The 13,453-nt window shown below is 40.6% G+C and overlaps 1 protein-coding gene across 3 annotated transcripts; it reads right to left on the reverse strand.

Annotated features, from left to right (window-relative positions):
• Positions 1-5,087: 5,087 nt before the first annotated feature.
• kcna2b (potassium voltage-gated channel, shaker-related subfamily, member 2b) lies at positions 5,088-12,751 on the reverse strand. Of its 3 annotated transcripts, XM_063877474.1 has the most exons (3): positions 12,223-12,751; positions 11,236-11,379; positions 5,088-10,403 (listed from the first exon to the last, which is right to left on the reverse strand). In XM_063877474.1, the coding sequence occupies exon 3, from the start codon at positions 10,278-10,280 to the stop codon at positions 8,778-8,780; it is 1,503 nt and encodes a 500-aa protein (XP_063733544.1). In that variant the 5' UTR covers positions 10,281-10,403; positions 11,236-11,379; positions 12,223-12,751; the 3' UTR covers positions 5,088-8,777. The 3 variants fall into 3 exon arrangements, with proteins under 3 accessions (XP_063733544.1, XP_063735881.1, XP_063735040.1); XM_063879811.1 differs by lacking the exon at positions 11,236-11,379; XM_063878970.1 differs by lacking the exon at positions 12,223-12,751 and having other exon boundaries at positions 11,236-11,404.
• Between the last annotated feature and the right edge of the window lie 702 nt (positions 12,752-13,453).

Here is a 13,453-nt window from a genome sequence, read left to right on the forward strand (position 1 = left end):
TTTAGTCACTTGAGCATAGTTAACTAAAATACACCGTAACATTTATTTTGCTCCTTCCAGCAATAGTAAATGTACCTCATTTATAGATCAGACATATATCAAGACAAAATATTTTTCCTTGTATGTCACTGTTAGCTTTTCAGGCTACACAGATATACACGTCTTTATAATTCTGCCTATGTATGTGTATTTCCATCCATTTCAATCCATATTCATGAATAGTGCTCTGTTTTCTCATTTGAGTCACACAAATAGGCCAAAGAGAGAAGGGGTTTGCAACTGCAAAGACAAAGTGAAGGAGTGGAAAGAAAAGGATTGCAGGAAGGGTTTTTTTTAATCAGTAAAATTAGGTCTGTTTTTTTTCTCTTTGGTGTACAACGGCTATGTTTGCTGGTTTTGTTGTCAGGAGAATACAAGTCCTACTTGTTCATACAACTCTGCCTCAACCACCCTATGTTTAAAGGAAACAAAGCATTTATTTAGTTGGGTTAGATATTCAAACACAAGCAACAAGACAAAAGGGGAAAGAGAATATGAACCCTTGAGTTTGAGATAATAACATTAGGGATAAGTATCTACTTCTAATCCTCTCCAATCACCACCACATTACGTAAACCATTTCTAATGCATACTTGATCAATAAAAAACTAAGAGCTAATTTGTGTGTGTGTGTGTGTGTGTGTGTGTGTGTGTGTGTGTGTGTGTGTGTGTGTGTGTGTGTGTGTGTGTGTGTGTGTGTGTGTGTGTGTGTGTGTGTGTGTGTGTCCAGTGGGCCAGTGTGACCACATCCACTCTGACATAAGGGACCAAAAAAGGGAGTAACAAAAAGCAACAAGACCAGTATGGACTGTAGAACACATTTTTTGTACTTTATTAATTATTCATGTGGGTGGGATATTTTAAGCCCCGTATATCATGTCTGTGAGCAATGAGCGGGCGTTGTTAAAGGGAGGAGAGGAAGTGGGTATCATTTCTTTCCTCACTCTGATGATTTTTATTGCACTTAACCACCACCCCACCCCACATCACATTACAAACGATGGATTGACTTAATTTCTGTAAAATGACCTACTGCCTTCTTTTGACTGTGATAAAGCAACAAAGGTACACTAAAACGACTGTCTTTTCTGAAGAAATCGAAAGCCAAATAATAATGATGTATTTATTAAGTAAATAATTCTCTCAGAATGAACTGCAAGTAAAGGGTTGATTTAGTTTAGAAACAGAATATAGTGCAGCATCAAAGATGTAAAGGTTCTGCAGAGCTTAGCATCAATGCACATGGAGTGCAACGGTTCAAAGTTTGGCTTTCACGTTTCCACGCTTGCTCATGAACACTAGGGGGAAGATGAGAGAACAGTAAGGGAACTAATTAAATGTCCTATGTCCAGGCAGCCAAGAGTAATCCACATGTAGCTGATAAAGTCAAACATTTCAAAACTACAGCATAAAACACCCTCATGCTTGCTTAACCTGATAAAAATTGACTGCTTGCACAAGGTTTCACCTCCTCAGGTTATTCATGACAGCAGCAGGTTATCAGACATCCTGCTGGTTTTCACTCTGGAAACACAGTGAATTGAGCGGGACTGTTTAACCTTTTTATCTTTAGAAAAAATACATTCTCTTTGATCACAGTTTTAATTGATACCCTTTAGCTGATTGGATGTTTTTGTCCTTCACACTCTGATGCCCGCTTACAAGTAAAAGACAGGATTTTTCGGGGCAGTCTGCACAGAGGTTAGCTCAAGTATAACTGAGTCTATTGTGCAGCACTATTTGATAAAAAGGATTAGTTTATTTCTTTAATCCTTTTATTTCATCAGGTAAAATCTTTCTTTATTACTTAAAAGGTAAGTGCGTTGCTTTGGAGGTTTGCCTATGCAGATGACCTTGATAAAACGCTGAACATCTTATGCTGTGCCTTGTGTTTCTTTTGCTTCCAAATGCTTTCATTTTACTATGATTGAAATAAAGACAGAAGGAGTACAGTAAAACAACAAAAGAATGGAATTATAAACACAAGTAGATTTCCCGTCTGATAAGGGAATTTTCTCTTTTTCCATATAAAATACGGTTTTCCTTTTCTTATAAAGTATACTGACTGCAAATCAACTGCAGGCATAAAATGTTAAATGCTATTTACTTTAAATTATCTACAAACAAAACAATCTCTTGCTCTATCTATTATTCATTGCAATAATGGTTAATGTGAATAACTAATGTGCCGGACACAGCTCTTAAAATCAGCGCACTGAGACAGCTATTCCATAAATATATCTTATCAGCTACGATAACACAGCCATAGCGCGATGTGTAAGAGTATATGTTTGTGTGCAGAATGTAGGCGGAACTCGTAAATCAATTTAGTTCATTAAGACATTGACAGGGTGAAGCTCCCTTGTGGTATCCTTCTTCTCTCATATGTCCAGCTTAAGTCTAACGCCCCTTCCACTCCACCCACTCTATTACCCACTCGCTATTTCAACCATGCATCATCCCTACAGCTGATGTTCAATTAAAAAAACAACAACTAATAATCCAATTTAAAAAGTCTTGGTCCTACACACTTATATTGATTATAGCTACAAATACACACAGTCCCCGGGCTGTTTAACTATATAAAGCCAGAAGAAGATATTCCATATAAACAGAAGAGAAACCTGCTGTGTGCTTTATAGAGGAGGTTAATAAAAGGGGCTTCCACCACTGTGTCTAAAGTCCTCCTCCTCCTCCTCTTCCTCCTCTTCCCCCCACACACACACACACACACTAAATGTACAGATGTGCACACGGTACAGGTTTCCCCAATGGAGTGCTATAAAGAAACCTCAAGTTGACAGGCCATTAACTGGTCTCAGTATTAGGTTATAAATCAGCTCACACTGGGAAGGACGAATATTCAAAGCATATATAGTGAGGAAACACTTGATTTATTGGGTAGAACCACACACAACCTCTAACACAACTGGTCTTGCGTCCATCACAATGATAGGTCATATGAGATAAATTGGGGGGGAGAGACATATTGCTAATATATTTATTTGATTATTTTTTCCTTGCCACTTTAAATAATTTAATAAATGTTGCCTACAAAAACAAAAGTGCAAGTCTGGGCCAAAGCAGGGAACAACCTCACATGCATTGTAAAATGTGATAACCCACATATTTGTGATATACACTGCCCGACCAAAAAAAAGTAACACGCCTGTGTGGGGCAGTGCTATGACCTGGGGTTGCTGTAGTTGGTCTGGTCTAGGTTCAGCAGCGTTATGTGCCCAAAGAATGAGGTCAGCTGACTACCTGAATACTGAATGACCAGGTTATCCCATCAATGTTTTTTTTCTTCCCTGATGGCACGGGCATGTTCCAAGATGACAATGCCAGGATCCATCAGGCTCAAATTGTGAAAGAACAGTTCAGGGAGCATGAGACATCATTTTCACACATGGATTGGCAACCACAGAGTCCAGACCTGAACCCGATTGAGCATCTTTGGGATGTGCTGGAGAAGACTTTGCGCAGTGGTCCGAATCTCCTGTATCAATACAAAATTAAAAATAAAAATGTATGCAACTCTGGACAGAAATAAATGCTGTGACATTGCAGAAGCTTGTGGAAACGATGCCATAGCGAATGTGTGCCGTTATCAAAGCTAAAGGCGGTCCAACGAATATTAGAGTGTGTGACCTTTTTTTTTTTTTTTTTGACCGGGCAATGTGGTGTGGCTAAAAGAAAACTTGAGTCAAGCCTCTGTCGAATACATAGCTAATCAAACAGCAATCAGTGGATCAATACCCATCACTTATCTGGAAAGATGCCTGGCTACTGTCCTCAGCTGACATACCGGAACACAGCCGATTGAGGTGGCCCGATGGGAGGATTATACTCCTGCTAATATGTCTGAGAGGAGAATCAGATCACCCACTATGCATTACTTTGGTGCTTAGCGCTGGTGGAGAGGAAGGGAAAAGAAAAGAGAAAATGTGTGGGAAGTTAAATATGAAAGGGGCGAATGCTAAAGAGGATAGGCCAGACTTGAGCAGCAGCAATAACAGTGGAAAGAAAATACCGTGAAAGGAGATACAAACATTGCCAACTGCTAGGGGAATAGTCCCAAAATGGCACTGATATAGAAAATGTTTTGACTTGTCCCACTCTACGTTAAGCTGGGAGTCCAGAGCGTTTAGCTCTGCTTTCTCTTTCTTACTTTACCCCTTACTGTTTTATAAATAGACCACTTTGCTTTCTCAGTAAAACACAGAGAGCATAGATTCACTTAAGGGGAGAATCAGACACAAAACCATTTGGGAGCCGAGGGTCCCTTCAAACATACCTTCTGTAATGGATATGATAGAGGCCGCTCCAGTGATGCTTTCAAGAAGTTATACTGTAAATGGAACTTTAAGGCTTTCTTCTCATGGCTCAAAGCGAATAGGGTAAGTAAAAAAACATTCTTCATTGACAATTTTTACCTACAGTAAGTTGTTGGATGAGGTAAACAATCAGTCATTTTCTGCTTGATTCGTGGACAGACAAATTATATTCTCAGGGTTAAAATCACAATAGATTAAATTCAGCTCGTTAGATCTGGCATGATCATGCATCAATATAAGACTAAGTGATATAAGCTCAATGTTAAAACTACAAATCTATTAGTCTCTATGCCTATATTTGATCACAAAAAGTAATTTACACCATTTGAGAAAGTCCCAGTTGCTTAAAGTTCATTAAGATGTTGTAATGGATATTATCATGAGGACCATTATTATTCATTCATTTATGAGTTACAATTATTTTGAATGATATAAATATTCCTTTACTTATGTTCTCTTTGAATTCGTGTTAATTCAGTAGTCCTTGTGAAGGGCATTGAGATCCATTTTCCTTTGTATGTAACCAGGGATAATTAGCTTCTTGGTTTAGTCTTTTTCCTTACAACAGGCTTTGTACAGATAGCAGTAGAGACTGCAAAAGCTAATAGCAGCTGGTGAAGAAACTCATACACATACATTATACGTTATTTGGTATTGGAAAATAGTCAATAAAGATAGAAGAAAAGGACGTGCATGTCTGGGGGTAAATATGTATTAAGACGGTACAGACAGAATCTATTTGACCAAGGCCTGCATGTGTATTTCGGTCAAACATCAGCCCCTGCATCATATGAGGCTCCAAGGTGAGTCAACAAAAACGTTGAAATAGAAAAACATAGTGAAAAAAACAAACAGCCCATTTAAACAGTGTCTGATGACACAAATAATTTAAAGTTCTCACAGAAATTATATTTCCATTTTGATTTCTTGATACATTACCATTCTTAGTCACTTGAGCTTATTAAACCTAAGAGATAATTCATCTATAAGACATTAGTTTCTTGGATTAATTCAGCAAGCATACACTTCGATTCCCTGCTACACAGGAATCCGTACATAGCAGAAGCTTGTTGAAAAGCTGAAGCTTTAGGCATTTTAAGACATCATTGAAAGCAGCTGTAACTCCTAGATACATTGTTTACATGGCTACGTGTGTTCACCACCAGCAGTGGGTTTAAGTCTGTTTACCTTGAAGTTAGATAGAACATCAGGAGGCTGTCCTGACAGCAGACAGTGTGTACAACAGTTGTGTGTTCAAAGTTCCAGCGTTTGTGTATTTGTGTCAAGTGTCTTCTTGTCTGTGGAGTACAGCAAAGATGTGTTTTCCTTGGTAAAGATCATCCTGATGTGCCATCCTGTCGTTTTCTCCAAGAGTGTTTTTGTCTTGGCAGAGTGTCAGTTCAGTAATGTGTGCTTGGTAACAAGAGTGGAAACGACAGAAGTCCAGGCGAAGCCTTCAAGCCACAAAGGTGTTACGGTCCACAAGAACAGTGTAGAAAAATACAAGTACACATCAGATTAAACAGCAAAAAAGGGTGTGGGCAGTGTTTATCTTACTTCATGATCGTATTTTCCTCCCCTACCTTTCCTCTCTTTCCTTCCATTTCCTTCAATCCCCAGTAATTGGCTGATACTGAAGCTTATCTCATGAGTCAACACATGCTCATAGATCTCGTCTCTGTTGAGTGTGGCAGGACATTCCTTTCCGTTGTCTTTGTTTAATATACTGTACGCATGTGTTGAACATATACACAGGCTGTAAACAGTGTGCTGGGATGGAACAGAATATACAGAGAACTATAGCGACCTGGAGTCAAGCATTGTTTTAGATAACTAAACTCGCAGCTTGTTGGTGCTCTCTATTTCTCACAATCTTTTGGTTTCTCTCTCATTCACAAAAAATCACATGAACAGACGACACTACTCACTGAGCTTGATAGACTTACAGTATATACCAGAGATAAGCACACTCAGACAATCTCTTGGAGCATTATGATACACTTGGCTGGGAAAAAAGTCCAACTGACTGTACGGATCTGTGCATATACTACATGGCTGGCAGATAGTAGATGTTGTGCTTTTTCTATGATACACAGTTACTGGTTGTGACTTTAACTATAAAGGCTTTGAAAGCGCAGATGTCTGCACTGTGGATTGTATGTTTATATCCCTATTCCGGAGTTAGTGTGGATTTTGATTCTTCTCTCAAACCGAACCTGTTTTCTCTCATGTTTAACCTGCTGTTAAATAAGTAATTTCGCTCAAAATAGATCCCACCTTTTCTTGTGTACACACAACCCTCTCTGGGTACTTTACATGGATTGAGACTCAACAATTATTTCAAATAACAAGAGCAAGAAGATGGGTTTGCGTGACACATGCTTCTAGAGCAAGACACTAGTCTTTCATACAGTATATTGCAGATAGCGGCAGTAGATATATAGGATTATAATGATGTCCATTTGCTTTTTAAGTATTATTCATACTAATTCATGCTACAATGAATACTTCAAAGGACATACAGCACTATAATAGCTGAATAGCATCTGTTTGATATAAAGCTGATAAAGGACGCACAGTCTAGGTCCTTGATTATATGAGCAAAACGTGCCAATGGAATGATTGTTCAAACTGCATGAGTATCAAAAACAAAAACATAGGGAGAACAAAAGAAACCTCTTTTACAAACCCAAGATACAGTATGCCAGATGTCAGCACATTTGTCTTCAGCAAAAACACCTTTAACTTGTTCCAGAGACAGTCAAAGTTCACTAATTTTGATCATGAGTTTAAGGGGAGAAATATAAGGCATAGAGGGCACTGCAGGCTGAAAATATCTATCCATTTGATCAAGCAAGTACCTGAAATTAACATGTTTTGCCAATTACCTTTGTGATAACAAACATAAGCTTTAGGTAGATTCAAACACTGACTTTCCTGCTTATCACTATCCAGAAATACTGAATAACACAAAGCTGGCATTACTGGTATGACCAGAGATAGACCATGAAGGTCATATAGATTCATTTACGCTAATCACTGAGCTCTTAGTTGTGCACCCTTATTTTAAAACGTTAGAGTTAATAGCATAAAAAGCCTCTATACATAATATTAGTTAACTTTGCTGCCATAAACCTTGGTTGAAATAAGGCTCTGACAAAAACAAACAGTTTTACAATCTTACTCTAGTTCGCTCCTTAATCTTATTGTGTTTGTTTCTACAAACATGGAATGCTTTGAAGTGAAGAAGAGCAACATTCATGCTGGGCAGTGGTGCCAAACTGAACACATCTCACTGTAAATCTTTTACAATGGACCAGGATGGCAGTTAAAGAGACACTTTAAGGTAACATTAAGAAGATGAAGAAATAGGCACTCACTCAGAACGCTGCAGAGAACATTTTCAACATCACCCATCTTAACCATAAAAGATGTAGATGAGAAGCACATATTCGTCACATTACTTTAAAAAAAACATACATATAAGAAATCAAATAAACACTTGTCAATAAATAAACATTCACTCTGTTCAGTTATACATTCCTGTCATCCACCTTTATGCCTGCACTGGCTGATAAACGAAAAAGACAGTCTTAAACTGTAAATCCACTTGAGCTTCCTCGAAGAAAATTGGCAGTAAAAAGAAGGTGTGCTATATTTCAGAATAACAGCACAGCTCTGTCGTCTATCTCTTGGTCTCTACAGAAGCCACTAGCTTGTTCGAGACAATATTTAGCGAGGGTCTGGGGAGGAAAGCTCTTGCACTGAGGATTTTTTTCTCTCACATAAAAAGCAACAAATGATCATTTGGCCAAAAGCATATTATTATCGCTCTGTCTGTCTCTTGCGCACTTCAGTTTCCTGACAGAACAGCTGTGATCTTGGTGATTTCTGTTTTTCTCTGAGTCAGGACCTTGGCAGTGAGAGCATCAGATTAAAGTTGCTCATGAACGCATATAGTAATATGGCCTGTTTTCAATCACAAGTTAATAAGTTAGGTTACATTTTAAAAAAAAGTTGTGATGCTGATATAAATTGTATTCATTGGTGCACCTTCTCCCAGTGGCAGTTTGAGCAAGAAGGTCAAAACTAATGGTCCCTTAATGGTGTTAATATTGGTTATTACTTGTTAGGCTACTATTTGACTACTGTTGTGAGCAGGATGACTACTGTCACAAAGGTTAGACTAACTCCATGCAGAGACTGACAATGTCCTAAATAAGACGGGTGGCGATTCTATGATATGCGCTGATATGTCCATTTGATGTAGGAGAACATGAGGTCCTCTCAACTAACAAGGCCAATCCAACTTTTCTGTGGAGGACTCCCATTCTGGGCGCCAGACATTGGCCAATATATGGAGGTACACCTTCATCCCCTGTTACAGACCAGTAGCTCACATTATACATCTGTACGCATCTTAGTGATGTTTACATAGTTAGTGTTGGCCAGGGTGCAGTTTCCTGTTTTCATGCCCTCTGGTCTGAAGTCCTCAGTGCTGTGGTTAACAGCTTCCTGGATCTCCACATAGTCAGATTTACTGAGAGTGGACCCACTGCCACTACGCCCACTCTTCTTCAGATCTTCAGCTGAGCTGGCTTTAGGCACACTCGGGCTATTCAGATACTGTGCCTGTTCTTCGCCCTCTGTCTCTCTGTGGTAGAAGTAGTTAAAGTTTGACACAATGACAGGGACAGGCAGGGCAATAGTCAGCACACCGGCAATGGCGCAAAGAGAACCGACAATCTTTCCTCCAATGGTTGTTGGGACCATGTCTCCATAACCCACAGTGGTCATGGATACCACGGCCCACCAAAAGGCCTCAGGGATGCTGCTGAACTGGGAATCAGGCTCGTCAGCTTCGGCAAAGTAGACCGCACTGGAGAAAAGGATCACTCCGATGAACAAGAAGAAGATGAGGAGGCCCAGTTCACGCATACTGGCCTTCAGAGTCTGTCCCAAGATTTGCAGCCCCTTGGAGTGACGTGAGAGTTTAAAGATACGAAACACCCTGACAAGACGAATTACACGCAGAATAGCCAAAGACATGGCCTGCTGGCCTGCCTGGCCATCCTCTGGCCTTTCTGCTAGCTCTGTACCCAGGGTGATGAAGTAGGGGATGATTGCTACAATATCAATGATGTTCATGATGTTGCCAAAAAATCCCGCTTTACTGGGACAGGCAAAGAACCTAACTAGGAACTCAAAAGAAAACCAGATGATACAGAGGGTCTCCACAATGAAGAAAGGGTCTTTAAAGTAGGCTGAGCTGTCATAGGTTGAGGTCGCATTGGACATTGATGGTATTGGATAATTGTACATTTCCTCATCCTCGTTTCGGAAAACTGGCAATGTCTCCAGACAGAAGCTGACAATAGAGATAAGAATCACCATGACGGAAATGATGGCAATGACACGGGCAGGACCGGAGCTCTCCGGATATTCAAACAGCAACCACACTTGTCTCTGAAATTCATTCTCTGGTAACGGCCGCTCCTCTTCCTTTATAAACCCTTCGTCTTCCCTGAAGATTTCCATGGCCTCCTCACCCAGTTCATAAAACCGGATCTCCTCAGAAAAAATATCCAGGGTCACATTAACAGGCCGGCGCAGCCTCCCTCCTGATTGGTAATAATACAGAATAGCATCAAAACTTGGTCGATTCCGATCAAAGAAGTACTCATTCCGGAGAGGATCAAAATACCTCATCCTTTTCTTTGGATCGCCCAGCAGTGTCTCTGGAAATTGGGAGAGAGTCTTGAGCTGCGTCTCAAAACGCAAGCCTGAGATGTTGATGACGACCCTCTCACAGCACTCATGATCTAAATCTGGGTCATACTGGTCATGAGGCGGACCTGGATGTGCTGCGGCTTCATCCGCAGGGTCGCTGGTCGCAACCGTCATTCTGGAGGAGGATGGGACCTGCAGGATTCAGACAGTGTGGGGCCACTTCTGGGCTACAAGGAGATAAAAACTCCACAAACCTGTGGGTTCAGGAAGGCTACAGGCAGTTCTGCCTGCGAAGAGCTACAGATAGGATAGAAAGCAGAAAAATAATGCAAAATTAATAAAAGAACCATGTGTTAAATGTTGTGTGTTGAATGAAACAAGCAAGAAACCTTGTGCTTTTGCATTGGTTTATCATTTTACTGTAGATTTGAAGCATGCATACTCAACAACTTGCATCCATTTGTTTATATTTTGTAACCATTCATGTTGTTATGTGTTACATCTTTCAGCGACTGTAACTGTCAATAATTCTTGTAAACATTTTGTCATTTCCAAACCTTTCTGCAAACAGGCAAGGGGAGGGTAGTTGAAAGTAACAAGCAGGGTGGATGGATGGGGGGGGCAGAAGCACTTGAGCGCATTGGCTCCATCTTGTCTATGTGTATTAGGTTATGAGTTCTCCCTCATATTAGTACGCTGCAGGATCAATATGCCAGCCAGTAATACTGTATCAGCTCTCACAGGGTGGAATTACAACCAACAAATATGATTATATGCTGAGTGCTCCACTGTACAATCTCTCAGATGAAATCCTCTCTCTCTGTATCTTTTCCCAAAACAGAAAAACTTCATCAAGTCAATGATCTAATTAACAGTTGATCAGCAAGTTATAGTTGGGTATATTAGTCAGAGCCAGTGGTTAAAATAGACTATAATGCAGAGCAGTTAAGTTCGGACAGTCAATTAAAATCTTCAAATGTCATAGGCCAATGCACAAACGCAATATAAAGGTATAATATTATATAGGCTACTGGGTGTATTTCAGACACACATTACGTACTTTAAAGACAGCCACACATGTATAATTTGGTAGTTAAAGAAACAATGTCTAAAATACAATCAATCATACCTATGTGCGCTGGCGCTTTAAAGGCTTGTTTACAGTGTGTCCTCCGGTGGTAATGCGTTTAAGGGCCCAGTAGAAGTCAAAAGTCAGGCTCCGCAGTCACAGCAGCTCCTCTCTGCCGGCCATTTAGCACCGGACTCTCCGGCTCTGCAGCAGCGCGGGAGTGGGAAAGGGGACAAGGTGTGAGGATGCAGGTGTTACCTCCCTCCTCTGTGACCAGATGATACATGTTGTGAAGCAGCTAGGCTACATGTTGAAGCTGGTAGAGGGAGAAGGGGGGCTGCGATGATGTTGGTGGTGTGAATTAAAGTACGCAAATCTTGAGTATTAGCTTAACATGACGCCCCCATTAGAACAATACACCCGCCTGCAGCAACAGCGAAGGTAATCCTCTAGCCTGCAGACTTATTGGTGAAGGGAGGCGCGAGGCGCAGTTGTCAGTATTTCTATTCTGTAGCACCCATGCTTCGGCAGATTTCATCTAAAGCGAAATCACCTGTTTGAACTCTTTAAACAGGTCCGTCTGTTTTAGCTCTTTACAAATGTTATCCTCTTTATTCAATTCTTAACTCTTTAGACATTTACTCCTCCATCTTTTTCTGATGGGGAATATCAATATGAATACACCAATGATTCGCAGTAGTGTCAAATGGAGGCTTAATTTCGCAACCCATTCCATGGAATAACGCTGTCCTCTGAGGGCGTTTTTTTTTTTTTATTGTTGAGGAACTATTTATTTTTAAAGATTCGAGACAACGCAGCCAGGTTCATGCACGGGGACGGTCAAACATTATATGACAGTGTTGCAGTTGACAGGCAAGCGCGAGTGAGTTAGTTTGGAGTGGCAGGTGCCAGACATGCTCAAACCATTTGCAGCCCTCTCGTGGGGATCGTGGACAGCCACATCAGACTCCATGCACTAAACAAAGCAGCATAGCGTTGTCTGTCAAACTACAGGATAATTTCAGATAATGACATGCAGGAATTCACCCTGGTTATCTTGGTGCGCAGACGCATGTATTTTTATCCAGTTTGTCTCTTCTTAAAAGCTTCCTTGGGGTCGTGAGTCCATTTTTATAGTCTTTCCTTCTTCCCGTGTTTGACTAATCTGTCCAGCGAATGTGTCATCTCATCACGACCAAGTGTTTTTGAGCAGCCGGTTCTTCCCATGTCTCTCATATGTCACCATAATTGACCATTGTTGAAATGCGTGGGCTGCAGTCGGGCATCGCAGCGCATACTAACAGCTTCTTGCGCGCCTCGCCCCATCTCTCTGCGCTCCCCCTTCCCCGTCTCTCCTGTCCTCACTGCTTCACATTAAAGGGGAAGCATCGCCGCTCACTGGGTGGAAACGGTTTTCAACTAAACATGCGCGTCTCATGAGAAAACAATTGGTAATACGATGATTGGTAAGGTAGAAACTCACAAGAAGATAACCGTAATCTTTGCAAACAGCCTGCCTCGGGTCACTGAAGCTACAACAATTGAACAGTGAAGAACATTGATTAACAATAATGAAAATATGACATTTAATTGTATGACTGTGAGGGGAAATGAGAAAGATAACTATAGGATGGTACATTTGTCCTCTTAACTTAAATGAGGGCAATTCATTAAGGAAAGGAGGCATACTAAGCTATAGCAGCTGAACTTGAGCATGTCTTTGGTTATTGTTTGTTCCTGCTTGAACTGTTATAGTAAACAAAAATACTGATGATATCATTATATTCATATATGATTTTTAAGTGTTCGACTAAGTCAATGGGTTTTTTTGTGTTAGGTTTGTCTGCAAACATTTTACAGTAAAGTATGCACTCGAACTTTATGATGGTAGAACCCACAAGGTGAGAATCCAACGCACATGAAAGAAAATTAGACCACAAAACTCGCTAAACAATACATGAAGAATACCACATATCCTTGCTCTGCCATTTTCCTTGGCCCAAGGACAAGTTGAATGTACTATGCGAGCTTCTCCATTTAAAATGTCAAAATACTGATTAAGATGATGACATGGGACCACGGGGACTGCAGCAGTGGCCCACTCTGCACAGAGCTGATGGCTGAAGGTTTCAATGGGGAGCTATTGACAGTTTTACATAAGCACACTGATTGATGGCCAGGAACTCTTAAATCCTCATCGTCCCTGAATGTAAATGAGGAAGGCCCAATTGTAAATTGAGGGCAGCTAAGAGCCAGGCCACCAATATCCAATGCTGGG

Source organism: Eleginops maclovinus, chromosome 1, assembly GCF_036324505.1.
Source record: "Eleginops maclovinus isolate JMC-PN-2008 ecotype Puerto Natales chromosome 1, JC_Emac_rtc_rv5, whole genome shotgun sequence".
NCBI lineage: Eukaryota > Metazoa > Chordata > Actinopteri > Perciformes > Eleginopidae > Eleginops > Eleginops maclovinus.